Raw genomic sequence first — 18,590 nt, forward strand, 5'->3', positions numbered from 1 at the left:
TCATTTCAAAATCAAAACTGCACTTGTTTTACAAGAGTGAAAACTGCCCCACTTTCTACCTTGCTTGTTTACAACATGTGGACAATAGCAGATAGTGAAGTGGGACTGTTGTCTGCCAGAGATGCAGCCCTGGGCAGTGGCTGTGTAACATCTGTTAACTGATATTGTACATTAATAAAATAATTATAGTAGTTAGTTAGTTATTACTATTAGTAGTATGTAGCTTCACTAAGCCAGTGTGGCACCATTTAATAGTTGACTGACTGCACATGTGTTTTTTTCTTTGTATTTAAAAACAGAAGAGACTGTATTTCAAGAAATAAAAGGCTACACATTGGATCCATCACAAATAACAACTGGGCCAGAAAAGTACAATATCACAATACAATGGACAGGATGCAGACAGTAGCATAGTGTTTCCCCTATGTTCATTTAATAAAGTTCAAAAGTTAAATGAACGTAGGGGAAAGTGAAGTGAAGGTGAGCTATCCCCTCAGGATCAGGGCAGATGCACATTATGAATCCGGTATCCTTCAACTGTTGTATTACCTTGCCGCATGTCCTCCCTCCCCGACTGACCTGGGCTCACTTTACACATTAACAATAAAAATCATCACTAATCAGAAGTTATTAGGATCTGAACAGTACTTGAAGTTTACTTTGTGTTTGTTTGAGTCGCTCGAGATTTTACGAGACATGGAATTTAAACACTTTGGGGGGAAAAAGTCAAAAGTTTGGGCACACGCAGTTCACACAGGAGACGGGACATGACGCGCACAACCAGGACATCAGGGTTAAAGTGACTGGGACGATTCAGCTTCATGATCCAACAGCATCGACAACTAAAAAAAAAAAAAACTGAATAGTACTAGTTTCACATAGGGAGGAGTATTGTTAAGATTTTGACAGGACAAGTATCTCCTTTGTTTTCAGCATAACAAATATAAAGAGTGACATCTAATCAAAGCAAATTCCAGATTATTCAGCCTTTTCTGTTGTCACTGGATGTCACTAGATGTTTCTTTGATGGGATTTTGTTTGAAGCATTGTTGTATTGTTTGCTGGGGCTTGTCACTGCCTTTGCATTAAGTGGAAGATTTAAAAAAAACAATGAGATAAAAAACATATTACTGTCCTTGCCTGTCTGTTGACAAGACAAATTATAGGTTAGTTTAAACAGCAGCAGCAAGCTCACTGTTAGACTAGACAAGGACAGATTTATTGCAGACATTTCAGAAAAATCTGAGCTTCTCTGCAATATACAAGTAGCAGCCCAGTGAAAGGACACACCAGCACTCGAATCTGCCTTTATCTGCTCTTTACAGGGCATTCAACAGCTTACTGCACCAAACTGAACCCCTGCAACCTGCCTCTCTTGTGCTTTCCTCTTGGACCAGAGCCCATGGGCAGGCAAACACACACAGTCACACACACACACTGGCCCCACAACAATCAGCCTCAGCATGAACACCCACACGTAAAACACATTTAAATGACACGGTAACACATTCGGTCAGGCACACATGACTGTCACAACCTCTCAGAAACACACATCTCAAGATTGGCAGTTAAAGCATCGCTGCAGGGAGTTCCTGGCTGCGGTACCTGCAACAGATGGAACTACTGCAGCCGCCGCAGCAGCAGGGCAGTTAAGGTGAAAAAGAATCAAACCTCCTACATTTGTGAATGCGCATGTGTGTGCAAGTGTATTTTTGCACAAGGTCTGGACCCATGTCTTGGTTATTTTGAGGTTCTTTATAAATCCTACAGCATATCCAAGTATCTGGCAAGCATTCAAAAGAACAGGGCATGCATTAAACATGACAGCTATTCAGGCAGAGGAGAGTAACAGAGGGAGAGCAAAATACATGCCAGTATAATAAGGTATGCAAAGACGGTTTTCAATGCAGCAGCTGCAGCAGCAGCCCCATCAACCGCACTGACAGCTCTGAGACCATCAGGGCGATCTGGAGAGGATATGCAACCTCGCTAGCATATGTGTGACAATGGTAAATGCTGCGGCATACAGATAGTACATCTACTCCCCTGTAGTAACACACAAGCATGATCATCCCAACTCTCATTGAGTGAAGTGAGAAGAGAGGCAGGAAGAGAGAGTGGTGAGAGGAGAGAGAGGGAGAGATGTAGCCTCAGACCAAGCGATGATGCTCTTAAAAACACCCACCTCAGTCTGCTGCTGATTCCTGACGCAGTGAGCACAACCAGGGAGTAAATGCAGAGTACAGTAGCTCTGATGGAGGAGCAGCAGCAACCAAAATCCAAGAGATTGAGCAGGAAAACAGAGAGAAGAGAGAGAGAGATGTGGGAAGATGATATGAGACTGGTGTATATGAGATCATGTGTGACCCAGACTATGTGCCCGAGTGAGATGAGCATGTATGTTGGACATGAGAAAGACAAAAATACGGACAGAGAACTAAAAAGTGACACAAGACAAACAGAACAGGAATGGGAACACGAGGGAAAGAAAGAAAGACAGATACGGAGAGAAGAGAGAGAATAAATGTGTGAGCTTGGAGAGTCACTGAGCAGAGCAGATGGATTAAAGGAAATGCCCCTCCCTCTTCCCTCTACACACACACACACACACACACACACAAACACACACACCTCCCTTTGCACTGTCAGCATGTAAGAAAGCATGCATTCAGTAAATCAGAGTGAACTGTAAATGGTGAAAGAGAAGAAGGGCGGGCCTGAGAAGAGCAAGCAAAGAGCATTTGTGTTAATTTAAAAACCAATGACATGACAGTCCTTCCTCATACTGAGAGATCTGTGGTTTCCACTGAGAGTGGCTCAAAGTTACTGGCAGCATAGTGTTACCACACGTAGGGAGCTCTATGCAAACACTGAAGAAAAACAACCACAAACCCCAAGTCCAATGAGTAACTTTGATACGCAAAGTATGGAATCTACCATGCAAAAGATTTCCAGTATGTAGTACCCAGTGAGACACAAACCCTAAAAAAACGTCAACGTCCAGGTCTGTTCACGCTCACATTCATGCAGAGGGCATGAAGAGGTCTTCTTAATAATAATAATAATAATAATATCAATATATAGGTTGGTCAAAAATATTGGCAGTTTGTGCATTTATGATGTTTAGATTTGATATAAAATATACTTTTGTTATTCAAGTTCTTCAAATTTGGAGTTGTGTATTTCAGTTTTCTTTACTTATAGTTATTTATGATAAGGTTTATGGTTCAACAGTAAAATATCAAGCCTCAATAACATACATCAACAACATGAATCGTTGCCAATATACGAACATGCAGACACTTGGCATCTGTTGATGCTAACCAGGAAGCTGCACAAAGAAAACAATCGCTCAGTTACTGCTGCACAATCAACTCAGAGTTGTTTAGTGAAACAAGGTGTTCTAGTGTAAGATTTAACAAATCCATTCGTCTTCAAACCCAAAACTCCATTGTATGCGGATAATGCATATTTACTGTCCTGAATAATATTTACATTTGAATGGTTAATACCTAAGATATAAGATGTCAGTCATACTGTTAACCAACTGTTTATCAGTTCAAAAAGTGCTGTAGTTTCTGTGATCTCGTCCTAGTGTTGGCATTTACAAGTATTGCTAGCACAAATCAGTTTGCTGTAAAACCACTGCTCTCAAATAGCAGGAATGGAAGTTTCACTAATGTTATAAACATGATTTTTGAAATCGACTACCTGACTATTCTTTGGAAATTAGGTAAAATATGAGAGTAAGAGACAGTCAGATCAAGCCGGAGGGAAGAGAGGTGAGATATATTTCGTTGTGGTGACTAGAAACCAAAGTTGACCAGTTAAGAATAACTAGTGGCGACTTTGGTTGCTTGTAACTATAGACAATTTAGAATTACAGGGAATTCCAGATTTGTTCAAACACTGGAGATTGCCATGGGCTTTAGGTAACTGAGCAGGTGGTCGAGCAGGAACACTTGCTGGAACACTTATGTCCCAGCTAGGGCTGAGCGATTAAACAATGTTAATAATATAACAATATAATTTTCAATATAATAGCAATATGAAATGAGATTAGTCCATGGTCAAAATTGTATATTTTTTCACACAAAGAGCACAGCCAGTCAAAACATATCTGACTTAACACCAAGACAACAGTAACCGTGTGTGGTGTAGTATGCAGTCCGGAAAATGTGACGGTCTGATTGTTTGATAACATTTTCAGCTAATTTAAAATGACTGAAAAAATGAAAATGATCAAAGTGTTTGTATTCTCTATCTTGTTTCCGATTTCTTCCACTTCAAATAAATAATCTTAGATTTGAACTACCTGTGTAGTTATTTCTTGCTTTTGGGGTGATGCTCAGATCAGTTTCCTCTAAATGTTTCTCAATGGATTTGCCTTACCCCGTGTGTGAATGTGTTTGTCTGTCTGTGTGTGTCTGTGTGTATGTATGCATGTGTGTGTTGCCGAGAGCCTGAAGGGACAGCTACAGCTTCACTGTTGCGCACCAATGTCCATCGCCTTTCTATCTGAGCTCAGTCACATCATCTCCAACTTCTGGTTCCAGCCAGGCTATAGCTCCACAGCTCGCTCCTCCAATCATGACACCAAGCGTGGCACTGTGTACGACAGACAGTCTGATGGGGCCCTATCAAGAGATTGTCACCCACATCCAAAAAATAACTACAACCTCCTAAGATCTAATAATTAAGGGCACATAGAAGAACATAGAAAAAACATGACCATGAACTCTGATACAAAATCCATTGTCCAAAGACACCCAGAAACACACTCGCAAATATGCCCTCCCAAAATGACCCACCTTGAGAGTCCACATTCATATTGAATAGTGTCAGGGTTGATTATGTGCTGTGTAATGCAGTGATCATCTAGTCTGAATGTGGAAGGGAGTATTTGCCCTTCTCAATAACCACTGGGCACTGTGGGCAGTTTAAGACTCAATCGGTCCATTAATATTGTGAGGTATTGGTTGAGGCCCCAAAGACAATGTAGAGCAACAACCATTCTTCCTTTCTCCACATGACAGTAGCAGTGCAAAGTCAGTGGGTGTATACACGAATTAAAATCAGCCCAAAACAACGTGCAGGACAGATATTTTGGCCGATTAAAGCATTTTTAATGGACTGCTGTCAACTATATAGTCTGATCCTTTACAGATACTGCCTTAACTGTAAGCCACTGTGTTCTGGGTACAACTGCATTATTAACAGACACCAGCTGTATGATAACCACACTGACTGCAAGCATCAAAGTGCCTCAGCAAGAAGACAAAACCCTCTTGAATAAAACTGTCCTTGTTTGACTATTTCACTGAACAGGTGGACCAAGTGTGATGCAGACTGAAAACGCTTATGAAACTGTATTGGGTTCTGGCAAGGGATGAAGATAAGATGTTTAAATCTTTGATTCCATAATACTTCAACAGTGGCACTCCTTAATACCTAAAGGCCACAAAACAGCCAAGTAAATTATTACAGGCAAGTGGTGAGGCAGGCTGTGTTTTATTAATCCAACAAGGCTTTACACAAGAATAAGGAGTACCCAGCCAGTGGGAAAAGGTAGCTAGGGGTGCGGGGGTCCAGAGTTTTGTGGCTGTAATTCTGTATAATATACAAAGTATGATGTGTAATGATCAACACAAGTCAATGCATTTCTTTACTGATGGAGAGGGATGCCATTATAGCCATGGCACACAGTGCATTACCGAGACAACAGGACCAATATAACATGTGACAAAAAGTTGTCACAGTTTTTGTGGTTGTGCAACCAGTTTTCTGTTTGTTACACAGTTAGTATGCTAACAATCCTAGCTTGTTTGCGAATTAGTTTATATACTTACTCACCGTGGTACACAGTGCATATAGTCCAAAATCCACCACATTTGTTTTGTTAATTTGTTAGCACACTCCAGGAAAATTGGGAAAAGTTCCACCAACACACTGGAGATCATGGACATTCCAATAGAAATGAATGGTAGATTTGCATGACTCAACAGAGCTATTTGGAGATGAGGCATTAGGCTTCCTGAGCACTTTAGCCCACATGTGTAAAAACAGGCCTATTCCTGACTGATGAGAACTTATAAGTATCATTAGACCGTTTATTTTTATCTACACGTGAATCAGGGGAAGGGAAATGGACAAGAGAATAGAGGTGGCTTCCAAATTATTACCACTCTGCATAAAAACTCTTTACACAATAGTTTACATGCAGTTGGTTATTCTTTCAACCCCATAATGAGTTGACTCTCAAGTCCTATGAGTATTGCTGAGTAGAGGAGCATTAGGCTTTTAGTACTGCAGCCTGCACGGTCTCACTGGGATCACTACAGAGAAAGTGACAGGCATTACACAAGTACACAAAATTACAGGCACTGAGGTATTGGTCTGCAACTTCCTGTACAACACAGGAGGCCACACAATTCGTAATCTGGTCCTGATTTTATAGATAAGTGTAAAGTAGTATTAATAGATTGACACAGTAGTGGATGATGATGTCATACTAGTGTTACAGGTTTGGACTTCCATCTTCATACAGAGTCAGATAATCTAAAGAAATGCCGTGAGCTAGTATCAGAAATTGGGGTTCATACCTGACAGTGATTATGCTATTGAAATATAATTTTATGCATTTAAACCAGTGCTTTGCAATAGTCTCCTCTGCAAAACTTCCCACTAGAATGCAAATATAAAACATGTATATGTAATATGTACATACAGGTGAAGGAAGCAAACGGATGGCAAAAGTCAAGTTATCCCTCCAAGCTAACGCATACTACACTAATGACGGCCCATACCGACCGTAGATATCAAACAAAACTTATTGCATGAAATTGGTGTGAGCTGTATATGTACCATCTCTATGCAGAAAGCAGAAGATGGCACTTGGTCATGGAGCCGGACCATCAGCTGCCTCATTCTCACTCAGACAAACGATTGGTCCGCAGATACCTGTACCCGTCACAGACACCTTCACCAAGTGGACAGGTCGACTTGACAGTAGTGGAATATTTTTACCCTAGAGCGTGAAAGTGAGGAGCACTCACTCTGCAGATACTTCTGGGGACTGTTATGTACCCAGACGTATTTTCACACTGACTGACAAAAAAAAAAACAGACTTGAAGAACCTTGAGGGGTCTTATGATTCAAATTCAACTTTCAGGACGTTACCTTAATCAGCACATGTCCATGTATTTGTTCATCTTTACTTGCATAGAGGAGACAAATAAATCCAATCTTTTCCAGACAACAAACAAGCTGAATAGGTTTAAGATCCTAATTTGTACCTGTAAAAGTTTGACCTTTAGTTCTGCCAACTGTATTTACCTCAGCAGAATACAATGCAGAAAGCAGACAGTATTTGACATCTATCAGTCAAATCTGGACAATAAAATTACCCAACTCCAGTATGTGGCTACATCTTACCAATACATAAAAAAACATAAAAATCCATTAAGATAAAACTTGTGTGTATTTGTCCTCACATAGCCCTGGACCCCTGTTGTGTTTATGGAAATATGAATTACAAGAGCTGTGCAGACAGCCTAATAACAGAGTGATAAGTGTAACTGTGGACGCCAAGTTCAGCGTATCCCATTAACCTTTGCATTTGAAAATGTTCAATATTAAATTCTCTATCGATGCAATTACCTTCTCATCTTATCTTCTAAAAAATAAACTACCACTGGTTCTTTATACTTTTGTAGATGTCCATCAAAGCATTTTCTGGCAAACAGATGAATCCATTGGGGGAAATGGTTGGTAAAAAACAAACATTCCTATCAATCATGTTAAAGCTAACATTGTGTTATACTAAAGTACATATTGATACAAGTGACTATGTAGAGAAAGTGAGTCTTTCAAATTAAACCATATTTAATTTATTTTTATGTAAAACATAATTTACTGGAAAGTTAAGAATGGAAATCACTGACCTACAGCCATAATTTAAATTCCACATTAGGTTAAGTGGCTAAGATCGAAAAATCTATTCACTCATTGCTGATGACACAGAAAAAAAATGTTTATGTTTGACAAAATGCCAATGGCTTGCAAACTGTCTATTACCTCATGACATTTATCTGCTGAAGTAACTCGGGCACAAAAATTCAGCGTTCATCGTCTGCAGGCCAACATGTGTATACGGGATCTAATCAGGAGATGCAAAGTGCAGCACTCTAATTGCATCATTAGCCAAACCAATGACTCAGTCACAGTGACTTCAGTCTTACCCTCCCCCCACCACTCCCTCTTCTGCCCCATCCAGAAATAGGGAGTCAAGCCTCCAGCTCTTTACTGTACAGCTGCTCAAGCAGAATAATTCTAACATGTTATGTGCAACAGCGCAAAATGTTAACGTTCCAGAAATACCCGATTGAAAAACATAGCATTAATGAGACTGCTATACAACTGTCATCGAGACACATATTTCCAAAGCTGCCATTTGTCAGCGAGTGGAAAACAATTTGTGATTCATTTTGGAACATGGATATAGAGCATATTAGCTCAGGCACACAATGCAGTGATGTTGCTTCAAGGTGACAGGCACGGCCCCATCTAAAGTGTTCAAGGCTGTCATAGGACAAACAACAAGCCTGCAACCTTGATAGTGCAACCTGAAGTAATAGTCATACACAAGTGCATGCTGATGATTCTGATTATTTAGATTTTGACTTGATGTGATGTTAGCAGTGAACAAAAATCTCTTGATGCACTGTAATGGCAGCCTCAGTCTTTTTTTGGCTCACTTTAGTGTTGTTGAAGAATGGTGGGTGGAATAAAAAAAAAACAACACTTAAGTTGCCCTCCTACAGATTTTGAATGACCCCCCTTGACTTGCTGTGGTTCTGCATGTTTTGCAAAGAGTGACTAAGAGGCAGCTTCCTGACAAATGCAAATGCGGGGCCTATATGCCAGAAGAAGAAAAAAAGGACCTGAACTTTATGTACCCGTCTGTGTAAAGTGAAAGAGGTGATGATAACACCCCTGGTTCTTCCTGTTTTAAGTGTTCAAGCAAAAAAAATGATGAGCACAAATCTTGACAGGCCTCGTGTTGTGGAGGAAATGTCTCCGGTGAAGACAACTCGTGTTGCAGAAGGCTGCCCCGGGCAGACAGGCTCCGCTCAGGTACATTTAATACATTTATTATTATTATTATTATTATACATTCATTATTAAGAATAAATGTCTTTATGAGGTTAAGTCATTCTAATGACAGCTATGGTCGGTTTCCACGTGACCTTAATCTCGCTATTATGACATTGCCTGGGATCATGTTTAACTCTTATCATGCTAAAATACATTTTTATTATGTTGTGATGATTTCACTTCATGTGTTTGACAGGGCTTTTCCTCTGCAGGGGGGAATGAACCTGGCCTCTGCCGCACTGTGTTAGCTACAGTCACTGAATGCAGCACAATCTGAGGATGGAGAGCCTACGGGACATGACATCTCCGTGTCGGCTCACATCTGCACACAGATCCCTCAGTGATGGAGCTGCGGATTTCCACCGCCGCTCGCGTGTGGACGTCTGTGCTGGACGCAATCCGGTGCAGGAGCGTCTGCGTCGGGCTAACGTTCACAACTCTGCCCGGTCTATCTGAGACGCTGGTGTCGGTCCACTTTAGCCCGGGAATGGCAGCGAACTTCAGGCTCCCCGCTCCGCACAGTTCACACACTAACCGCGGCTTTAACAAAGACACAGGGGCGACTCCCAGACGCCTTCTCTCTCTCACCGGTGTGGACAACACTGGTCCCCGCTGTTGTTATGAGTACAGCGCGTCAATTTCGATAACCGTCTGGAGCGAGTTACCGTGATTAACGCCGCGATAACAGCCTCGCGAGCAACAAACAGCAGACATGACAGTACCCTGACGACGTTAACCCTTTTTCTACATGAATATCACCGCCATTAAAAGCGTGAATTCGCCCACACAGCACTTCATCTCTTACCTTTCAGTCGGATTCCGTCTCGTGTCTGACTGAGGAGCTTCTGTTGCTCTGACACCACCACCACCACGCGCTGCATCACAGCCCCGCCCCTCCCCGGCCAGGCGCCAGCCGCGATTGGCCGACGAGAACAGCGCCGCAGCCGGCTCGAGGCCTCTCATTGGCCAGCGTCGCCTGCCAATCTGTTTGGATTCCGCTTCCCGCGTCTTAGGCAGCAGCAGCAGCAGCATCAACACATTATGTGATGCAGCCTTTTCTCAGCCACTGCAGGGGTATGGAGACCAGTGACCTCCAGTGTTATTACACAGCAGAGTGAGACAAACAGATTCAGACAAAAGGTTTTCATCAAATATACTTTATTGTCCCCATGGGGCCCAACAGTCCCTTAAATTCAATCAAGCATCACCGAATCACACACTCATAGATATCAGCCCCTCGAAACACCCGATTCTTTTTAATCAATATCCACGAATGATTCCCTTTACACTATTTATAACAGAAAATAACTTTTTGCACATTTGTGTTTATGTAGTTTTTTACTTGCTCGTGCCACTGCACTTTACTTATCTATACAAACCACTACAATGAAAGGTGTATATAATGTACACACTCTTTTGTGTGTGTGGATCAATAAAGTTGTATCTTATCTTATCTGAAGGTATATGGCAAGTGAAGTAATAAAGCAGTCAGTATAATGACAGAAGCGTCAGTGGAGAAACTACAATACAAACAAAATACATTTCAGATTTTGAAAGCATTTCCATTCATTGTTACCGCTGCCAAAGAGGTTATGTTTTCACCCCTAATTGTTTGTAAGCAAGATTACACAAAACAACAAAATGGAAAGATGTGGTATGGGTCAGGATAGAACCCTTCGAATTTTGATCAGGGATCAGATTACGATTTTTTTTTACTCACTTTCTTTCAAATAAATAATGTTTATTATTCATATTTTCACTTATTTGACACATTTAGGGCTTTCAGGCGATTTGGCAGAGGCATGTGCTCTACTGAGTGCAATTCTAGCCTATACTGTGTTGTATGCATTTCATTGCTGACTAAGAAAGACAATAATCTGTCAGAGCAGAAACACCTTTATTCTCTGGGCAGAGTGATTTGTGACTAGTGACTTTGAGTCATTGCACCATGCTACACAGGATCTGCTGTCTCAGTAGTGGCACACTTGTGCAGCAGGAAGCGCGACTTGCAGGATGTAAAATGAACACACAGCTACTTTCAGTCCTTCAAAATAAGTGGAGCCTTGACTTGAGCTGCCACCTCAGCCCCCAGAAGTTCCTCTACAATTGCCAGTGCGCACTCAAAACTGGTTCCTGGCCCGCGGCTGGTGATGTAGTGGCCATCCTTCTGCACACGAGCCTCCGAATATTTATAGTGGTCTAAAAAAAGAAAAATGCAAAGAGCAACAGCATAAGGATAATCACAATATGAGAGATTAAAGCCACAAGCGTAAACCCCCAAAATGCCTTATCATAGATAATCTATCACTATTCCAGTTGCCCCAGTTCTAGTATATTCTGTCAAATTCCTGCATCCTCTCTCACCTCTGAGTGGTGCCTCTCCCCTACTGCATAGTGACATGATTATTCTATAGGCAGGAAAAAGCTAGTACAGCACCATCTGCTGCCCTTTACCTTTAATTACAATATCTTAGGTTCTTCTGAGGTACAGAAGGACACGTTAAAGCAACTAGCTATAAATTCTTGATTGTATATTAAGATGGACGAAATGACGGCTCTTTAAGAGTGAAACCAAAGCATCTGGCTGCAATATAGGTCATAAATCCGCCTCCTTCATGATAGTGGATGGGACTTGGACTAAAACTAAAAAGTCAAAGTACACATCATGGTTTCTGTCATTGTAGGTAGTTCTACATCACAGAGATGTTTGTCCAAATGATCATCTTTAACGTCATGATTGACAGCTGGGACCTACTCCAGATTCATCGGCAGGACCTCGATACCGCTGCTCCACGCCACGATCATTATTGTGCAATCTCTGGTTTCAAATGCGAAATGGTAGCGTTCGTAATTGGATGCGTCCGATATTTTAGCTTATTTTCTGGATAATGTGTGGAAGTGAAAATGTGTCATCCATCTTTTTATACAGTCATTCATTTAAAAACATTACTCATTGTATTGAGTTGTTTTTTTTACCTCCAGCCATCATTTTCTCCTTCATGGCAGGATGCGTAGTGACAGTGCTGCCGTAGCCAATGCCATGTGCCAGAAGAGCAGTGGGACCTGTGGAAGGGCAAAGCTTGTTCAGGTTCATTTAACAGCCTCCTCTGATAAAATGACACTTCAGAACATGTTCTTTTGCTTATGTCAGTCCAGTTTTCCATCTCAGTGCTGTTTTAAAATGGTTGCGGGAGTCAAGGGTAAAATAGTGTGTCCTCAAAACCCTCCCCTTCAAGCTACACACTAAATATAAAATAATATTCAGCCAGAGACAATCTAAATACAGAAACCACAGAAGGGATTGTAGTTGGCAATATAAATGAATGACTTAAGTGCAAAATATTTGATGACAACATTATGTCCTAAAGGTGTCCTCAACTGTGCCATTGTTTCTAAGAATACACACATGCAGTCTACAGTTTCAGCCTCTCCCTGAAGCCTCTGCACCACATTGAAAAGAGAGGGGGGGGGGAGGAGGAGGCTGAAGACATTACTGCTGCATTAACTTTGGTAGCGTCCTAGCACTGCAGTGAGCTCGTACAAAAACTGTTAATAAATAGAAAGTTATTGATTATGCTACTTGGCTGCCTTCCCGTGCAGTCTAAAGATTACACTTTCCCCTGGCAGAACAGCAGACTGCCAGTTAAAGCCAAGCTACTCCTGTTACAAGCCGTCCCCACCCCAAAGGACGCCACTCAGAGAGAGAGAGAGGGAGGGAGAGAGGGAGGGAGGGAGGGAGAGAGGGAGGGAGGGGGAGGGAGAGAGAGAGAGAGAGAGAGAGAGAGAGAGAGAGAGAGACCTTCTGAGAAACAGAGACAGACAGCAAGGCTGACGGGGAGAGAAGGGCGATGACCATCTTTCAATCGTCTGATAGAAAAACCATGTATCTGTTTTTTATGGACACAAACCTTACATGCATATACAAATATCACATCAAAAAGAGAAGCAAATAATGGTTAATCTGATTCTTTTCTTTACACCTATTATTAAACTGCTTTTCAATCAAGTCATTTTTCAACAGACCTTTTCAACATGTCAGGATAATTTTCATGCTCTGCAAAATAATAAGGCTTGCAATCGGCCCTCATGCTGGCAGGTTCATTAAACTATATATTCCTGAGAGGATTTCAGTCATTTTCTAGGACACCCTTCAATCCACTTTGCTGCATTGGTTCCCTATCCTATTCAAAATGTCCTTCCAGTGTCCTTTCCTCTGCGCACAGAGGCCGTCAAATGAAATGTCAGTGCTTATGGGGGTCACTCGGGCCAAGTTATTAATCAAACCCAAGCCCTTTTATTTCAAACGGCAAAAGAGGGAGAGGGTCACAAATGACCACTGGTTAACAGAGCGTGTTTTTTATTAACCTTGAACATGTATCACAATCTGGTAAAGGTTAGTGGTAAACATGTTTAAGGGCTCATCCTTTTACCAGGTAAGTACCAGGAAATCCCCCATATTCAGAGCCATGTTCATATGAAACTGTACCTTTTCCCCTGTCGAGATCTTTAACTCCAGTTGTGAGCAAATCCAAATCACTAGCACAACTGATTGTGACTACCCGTTTAACTCGAACCCAGGGCATGTGTCCTGTTGTTAACTGCTGTATGCTGCCGATGTTAAAAACTGCTGTGAAAACTACATAAGGTGATTTAGATGTATACATGTCTATATAATGCGATTATCGTAATACACCACATGTCATAATTCCATTATTGCTTATTACTAGTATTAGTATTAAAAATGCTGTTTAAATGGCAGTGTCTTATTCAGACTATTGTCTTAATTAAGTGTAAATGTAGTGAAAGCTACATAGCAAGGACCTGAGTTAACAGCAATGTGTCTGGAGTGATTCAAATCGACTTCATTAAAAGCACCACACGTCGGTCAAACTTCATGTTAACCCAGTGAAAGGCATCTCTATAAGAAGCTGGCCCTGTGTAATCCTGTTTTTAGTTTGTTTTCACAAACCGTACCTGCACAGATGGCTGCGATCAGACCTTTCCTGCCATCTTGTTCCTGCAGCACCTCCTTCACCGCAGGAGACTGCAAGAGAGCATGGAAACCAGACGCACTGTGACTCATTTGGGATTGCAGTGTGTATGCTGACTGCGTTATACTCCTGAAAACAAACTGACAATGTTTTGAACACATTGAAAAATAACCCATCACAGTTTAAAAACAGCAAAATATTTATTACAATATTAGATCTAAACGTGGCTATATCGTATTGATCAGATGAGTTTGATTAAAAGTTGTACTTTGGAATAAACATTAAATAAGTTTCAATTTTAGAACATTTAGAGTTCTCCATGCTTCCTAAGCAGAACAGAGGGGTAGAATATAATAGAGAAAAAGTGCACTAAGTAATTATCTTGTTCTCTCAGTTCTGATGCCCCAAAATGTATTTTTAAAAAAGGTTTGAGTACCACCAATGGCAGCAATAATCAATATACTCTTAAATATGAATATTGAGGATAGTTTCTATACTCATTAATCTTGTTCAGGGTCACATAGAGCTGTACTAAACATGCAGAGGTGTGTCCGCACCGATTGCCTATTAATTGTCTGTTGGTAAACTAATCGATTGATTTTTCAATTCATTGTAGCAATTTTCCCAGTTGAGAATTTGAGAAAAATTTTGACATTTTGAGAAGCATGGGTCGAGTTTATGTGGCTGGAACCCGGCCAGAACAAAATATGAAGAGACTTGTTCCAACCAAATGCAGTTTGCTTCTCACCTCTGCCAGATACTTTGCCCCTGGCATTCCTCCTGGAAGAAACACCACATCATAAGGGCCCTGGGAAACAGATGAGGTTAAACATTACATAACAATAACCAGGATCTATTGAACTCATGGTGAATCAAACTTAAAATACAATAAAAAACTCTATACTTCATCTGACTTCGAAATATTAAGCCGGGCATTAACCCAACATGTAATGACAGTGATGAAACATAGCATTGTGTGCAGATTATATATTTTGTTGATTTTTGCAGTGAAAGATTACTGCAACACCTGCAGCAAATAAACATCCATGGTGAGCTATTCTTTAAAATTAAATTAATTGTGGCATGTGTACTTAGTAACCCCAGTTTAGCAGACACATGGGCAGATATCACAGTTTGTAAATTCTTCCTGTCACCAGTTAAGAGTCTTTCTATTCTTGTTATATGAATTTTTACCCACTCCCCCAGTAAATCATCTCAAGCTCTGGGATATTTTTGGATTGTCATGCACACACAGCATGTCTAGCATCAATGCCCACAGGTTTTCAATAATGTTCACATCAAGGGAATGTGAGGGCTTTTTCCAAAAGCTTCAGATTGTGTTTCTTGAAGTACTTTTTTGTGGATTTTGGGGTTTCTTCTCTTCTTTGAATCGTGGTCCTTTCAGTTTCTCTTGACTGATCCAGAATTTGGTGATATTTCCAGTCATATCTTTATCAGTGTAATATTTCCTGTACTCCTGACTGCCACACAACCCCAAAGCAGAATATTCCCTCTTGTATATATAGGAGTTGGCAAAGAAGGGAGGTTGTTAATAAATCCTGACTCAGTAAAGTGCCCAGACTTGCACACATGCCACAATAAGTAATAAATCTTTATTTAACTCAAAAAATTTAATTTCGAGATGGGGGTGGCACAGTGGTGCAGTGTTTAGCACTGAGTATGTGTTTGTCTCTGTATGTTGGTCCTGTTATGGGCTGGCGACCTGTCCAGGCTGTACCCCACCTCTCGCACACCGACAGCTCCCACGTACCCCATAGAATATAAGTGGTACAGATCGTTGATAGATGGGTGGAGGGATGGATTTGGAGATATAGGCTTGTCATTAATGTCTATTTGCAGCAGTGGTTGTTTTATTTCAACATATTAAATCAAATTTGCCCTGGTTTCCATGAATGTGTGCATAGAGCTGTAGATACTGTGTATAACCTGTTTGATGGCCTCCTCCAGGCTGGCGTCAGGACAGATGACCACGTTTCTGCTGCACTGAACTGGATCTTTACCAGTCAGTCCCGCAACTGTGACTGAAATCTAAAGGGTTACACACAAACACACAAACACACAATATCAGTGAATACTCTCCAGGTCATGGTGTCTTCAGGAGGGAGTTGTACATGTGATGTGTACACAGGATACTGGACTTGCTTGTGTCTCTTGAAGACACCTCTCATCAAGATGATCTGAGAACATCTTCCAGAGACACAATCATGTCCAGTTGCCTTTATACACATGTCCAACTCCTGCACGCACACACACACACACGTTAGAATAAGACATGGCATCCTGTAGGGCTGACTGTGACTCTTATTTTGAAAGGTATCAAATGGCGGAGAGCTGGAAGGACGTTGGACTTTGACATTTAACTTGGTCTCATGTGAGAGGTTGAGAGAAAGTTTAACACTCAGCCCATTAAACTCCAGTTCAACCTGGGACTGGTCAGTGAGTAACTACTTGCTAGTCGAGCACTTAGCTGACTGATTCATTTTAGCATTAGCTTGTATTTAATACCGGTTACATGGTAATAATCGTCACAGAGACGTTAACATCAGTGAGACATTAAAAATCATATACGTGAGGGGACAGGCTAATTTTAAACTGACGCTAGCAGGCTAAGTTGTGCACCACCACCGTTAGCCAGCTAGCTGCTAACACACAGAGCACGTCACGCAGACAGACCCCAGCTCTCCGCATGATGTCCACAGGAATGACGGTCTCCATCTCCTCTGCACCTGCAGCCAGGATCACTAACGCCTTCTTACTCATGGTGGAGTTTCAGCTGGGACACAAACACACTCAGAGAGACACGGTCACTTCCTGCAGCAGGAACTGGAACTGACCCAGTCTGCTGTGAGGCAGCTTGACAGAGGCTGGGTTGCCAGGTTAGCTCCTCTATCCCCCCTTTTCAAAGAGAAAGCACCATCCTACCAACAACAGAACGTAATGAGAGTGTCAACACTGAACTAATCAATGGTTAACTTATGAACTAAAGAGAGACCTAGAGCAAATACAGAGAAACTACTCTTTAATTCTATGTCCTCTGCAGAGAGAAATAAAGTTAAAACTAGGATGGCACTCACAGTCCCCCTATGAAACCATATTCAAATTCACCACATCCAGATTTTTTTGTGGATCTGCACCAAACTGCACAAACTCAAAAATATCATTCAATTAAACATGTTTGATTTTTTTGTTCATCAAGATCTATGTACTCAACGAAAATGGTGTCGCAATATTTAAGAAAGTGGAAAAAAAGATTCCTGAATCTGCCCCCTGATCCGGACCCATACCACATCCTTGCACAAAGTTTATGGTAATTAGTCTTGTAGTTATTTTTGCAGATTCCTGCTTATAAACAAACAAATAAACAAGCAAATGCAGAGGAAAACATTGTGCAAAAGCTCATGATAAGAATTCTGACCTGTGTGGTTTGATACAAATTTGCTTTGCGTTTATCAAAATTGATCATTTGCCTTACATGTATATACAATTATGACCTTTGACCCCCTTTGATATGTTTTGCATGACAGTGTGCCTTGGCTTCTTTCAAACTGTGTATTTGCACATTACATGTTGGCTTAAGAGTGCAGTATATTTACCTGGCAGTATCAGTGCAGAATGTAGTTTTCAGTCTAATAAGTACATTGATTCTGGTGCTATTAAACACACACTTATAAGGTCAGAGAAATAACATTTCTGTGTAGTTTATTTCTGCAAGTATTAATGATACTTCAGCTGTGAGCAGCGATGAATTCATTGTGCAAATTATGGTCCCTAATACCAGGCAGTACAGGTTTTATTCCAGCAGGTGGTAGCCTTACTTCAAGATTCAAAAAAGAAAGTTTCTCCTCCATCAGTGTTCACCACAGTCTTAAATCCACAGACAATAACAAATCAGTGTTATTTTCCCTGTAAATCCACGAGCCCTGTTAGTTAATCACACTCTAATTGTCAGAGTGATTCAGGGTTAACTCAGTCAGCTGATGAATGTGCTTTTCAAAAACATCACCATGCAAGAGGTCACCACAATACAGGCCTTGTTTCTGCAGGTTCACCGAGTTCTCCAGAATCTGTCTGAGAACTTCTGCCGCAAACTCGCCAGAAAGTTAGTGAATCAAATCCCAGGCTTAATGTCTGGGGCTTTAGTGTTGCACGCACCTATCCTAGTTAATGTGCCTCTGTACATTCTGCTGCTGAAATTCCACTTTCATATTTGTGCGTCGAGCTCGAGCTCAGTGAAATGGCAGATTAGACAAAAGCGTAGGGGGTGCTGGCAGCAGGTTGTTTGTTGCGTGCCTGCGAGTGAATCCAAGAGCCAGTGGTGATTACCAACATATGCAGCTGGGGATCAACTGAACCAGACCCGCGGTGGCACTCATTTCCATACATTAATTCACTTATATACGTGTGCTAATTCCTTCCAGTAG

General features: G+C 41.3%; 2 protein-coding genes across 4 annotated transcripts in view; both read right to left on the reverse strand.

The window, feature by feature from the left end:
* The window catches only part of kcnab2a (potassium voltage-gated channel subfamily A regulatory beta subunit 2a), a 74,914-nt gene extending 64,864 nt beyond the window's left edge, over positions 1-10,050 (reverse strand). For 2 of the 3 annotated variants that reach the window (XM_035151763.2, XM_035151759.2), the window contains exon 1: positions 2,186-2,700. The gene's annotated coding sequence lies outside the window, so the exon portion shown is untranslated. Of the gene's footprint in view, positions 1-2,185; positions 2,701-9,962 lie in introns of those variants that run through there. The other variant, XM_035151762.2, reaches the window with a different exon arrangement.
* Positions 10,051-11,035: 985 nt separating this feature from the next.
* On the reverse strand, positions 11,036-17,037 carry park7 (parkinson protein 7). The gene is made up of 6 exons (XM_035152652.2): positions 16,843-17,037; positions 16,096-16,197; positions 14,897-14,956; positions 14,132-14,201; positions 12,134-12,220; positions 11,036-11,356 (listed from the first exon to the last, which is right to left on the reverse strand). Exons 1-6 carry the CDS (start codon positions 16,927-16,929, stop codon positions 11,196-11,198), a joined length of 567 nt encoding a protein of 188 aa, XP_035008543.1. The 5' UTR covers positions 16,930-17,037; the 3' UTR covers positions 11,036-11,195.
* Between the last annotated feature and the right edge of the window lie 1,553 nt (positions 17,038-18,590).

Source organism: Hippoglossus stenolepis, chromosome 3 (genome assembly GCF_022539355.2).
Source record: "Hippoglossus stenolepis isolate QCI-W04-F060 chromosome 3, HSTE1.2, whole genome shotgun sequence".
NCBI lineage: Eukaryota > Metazoa > Chordata > Actinopteri > Pleuronectiformes > Pleuronectidae > Hippoglossus > Hippoglossus stenolepis.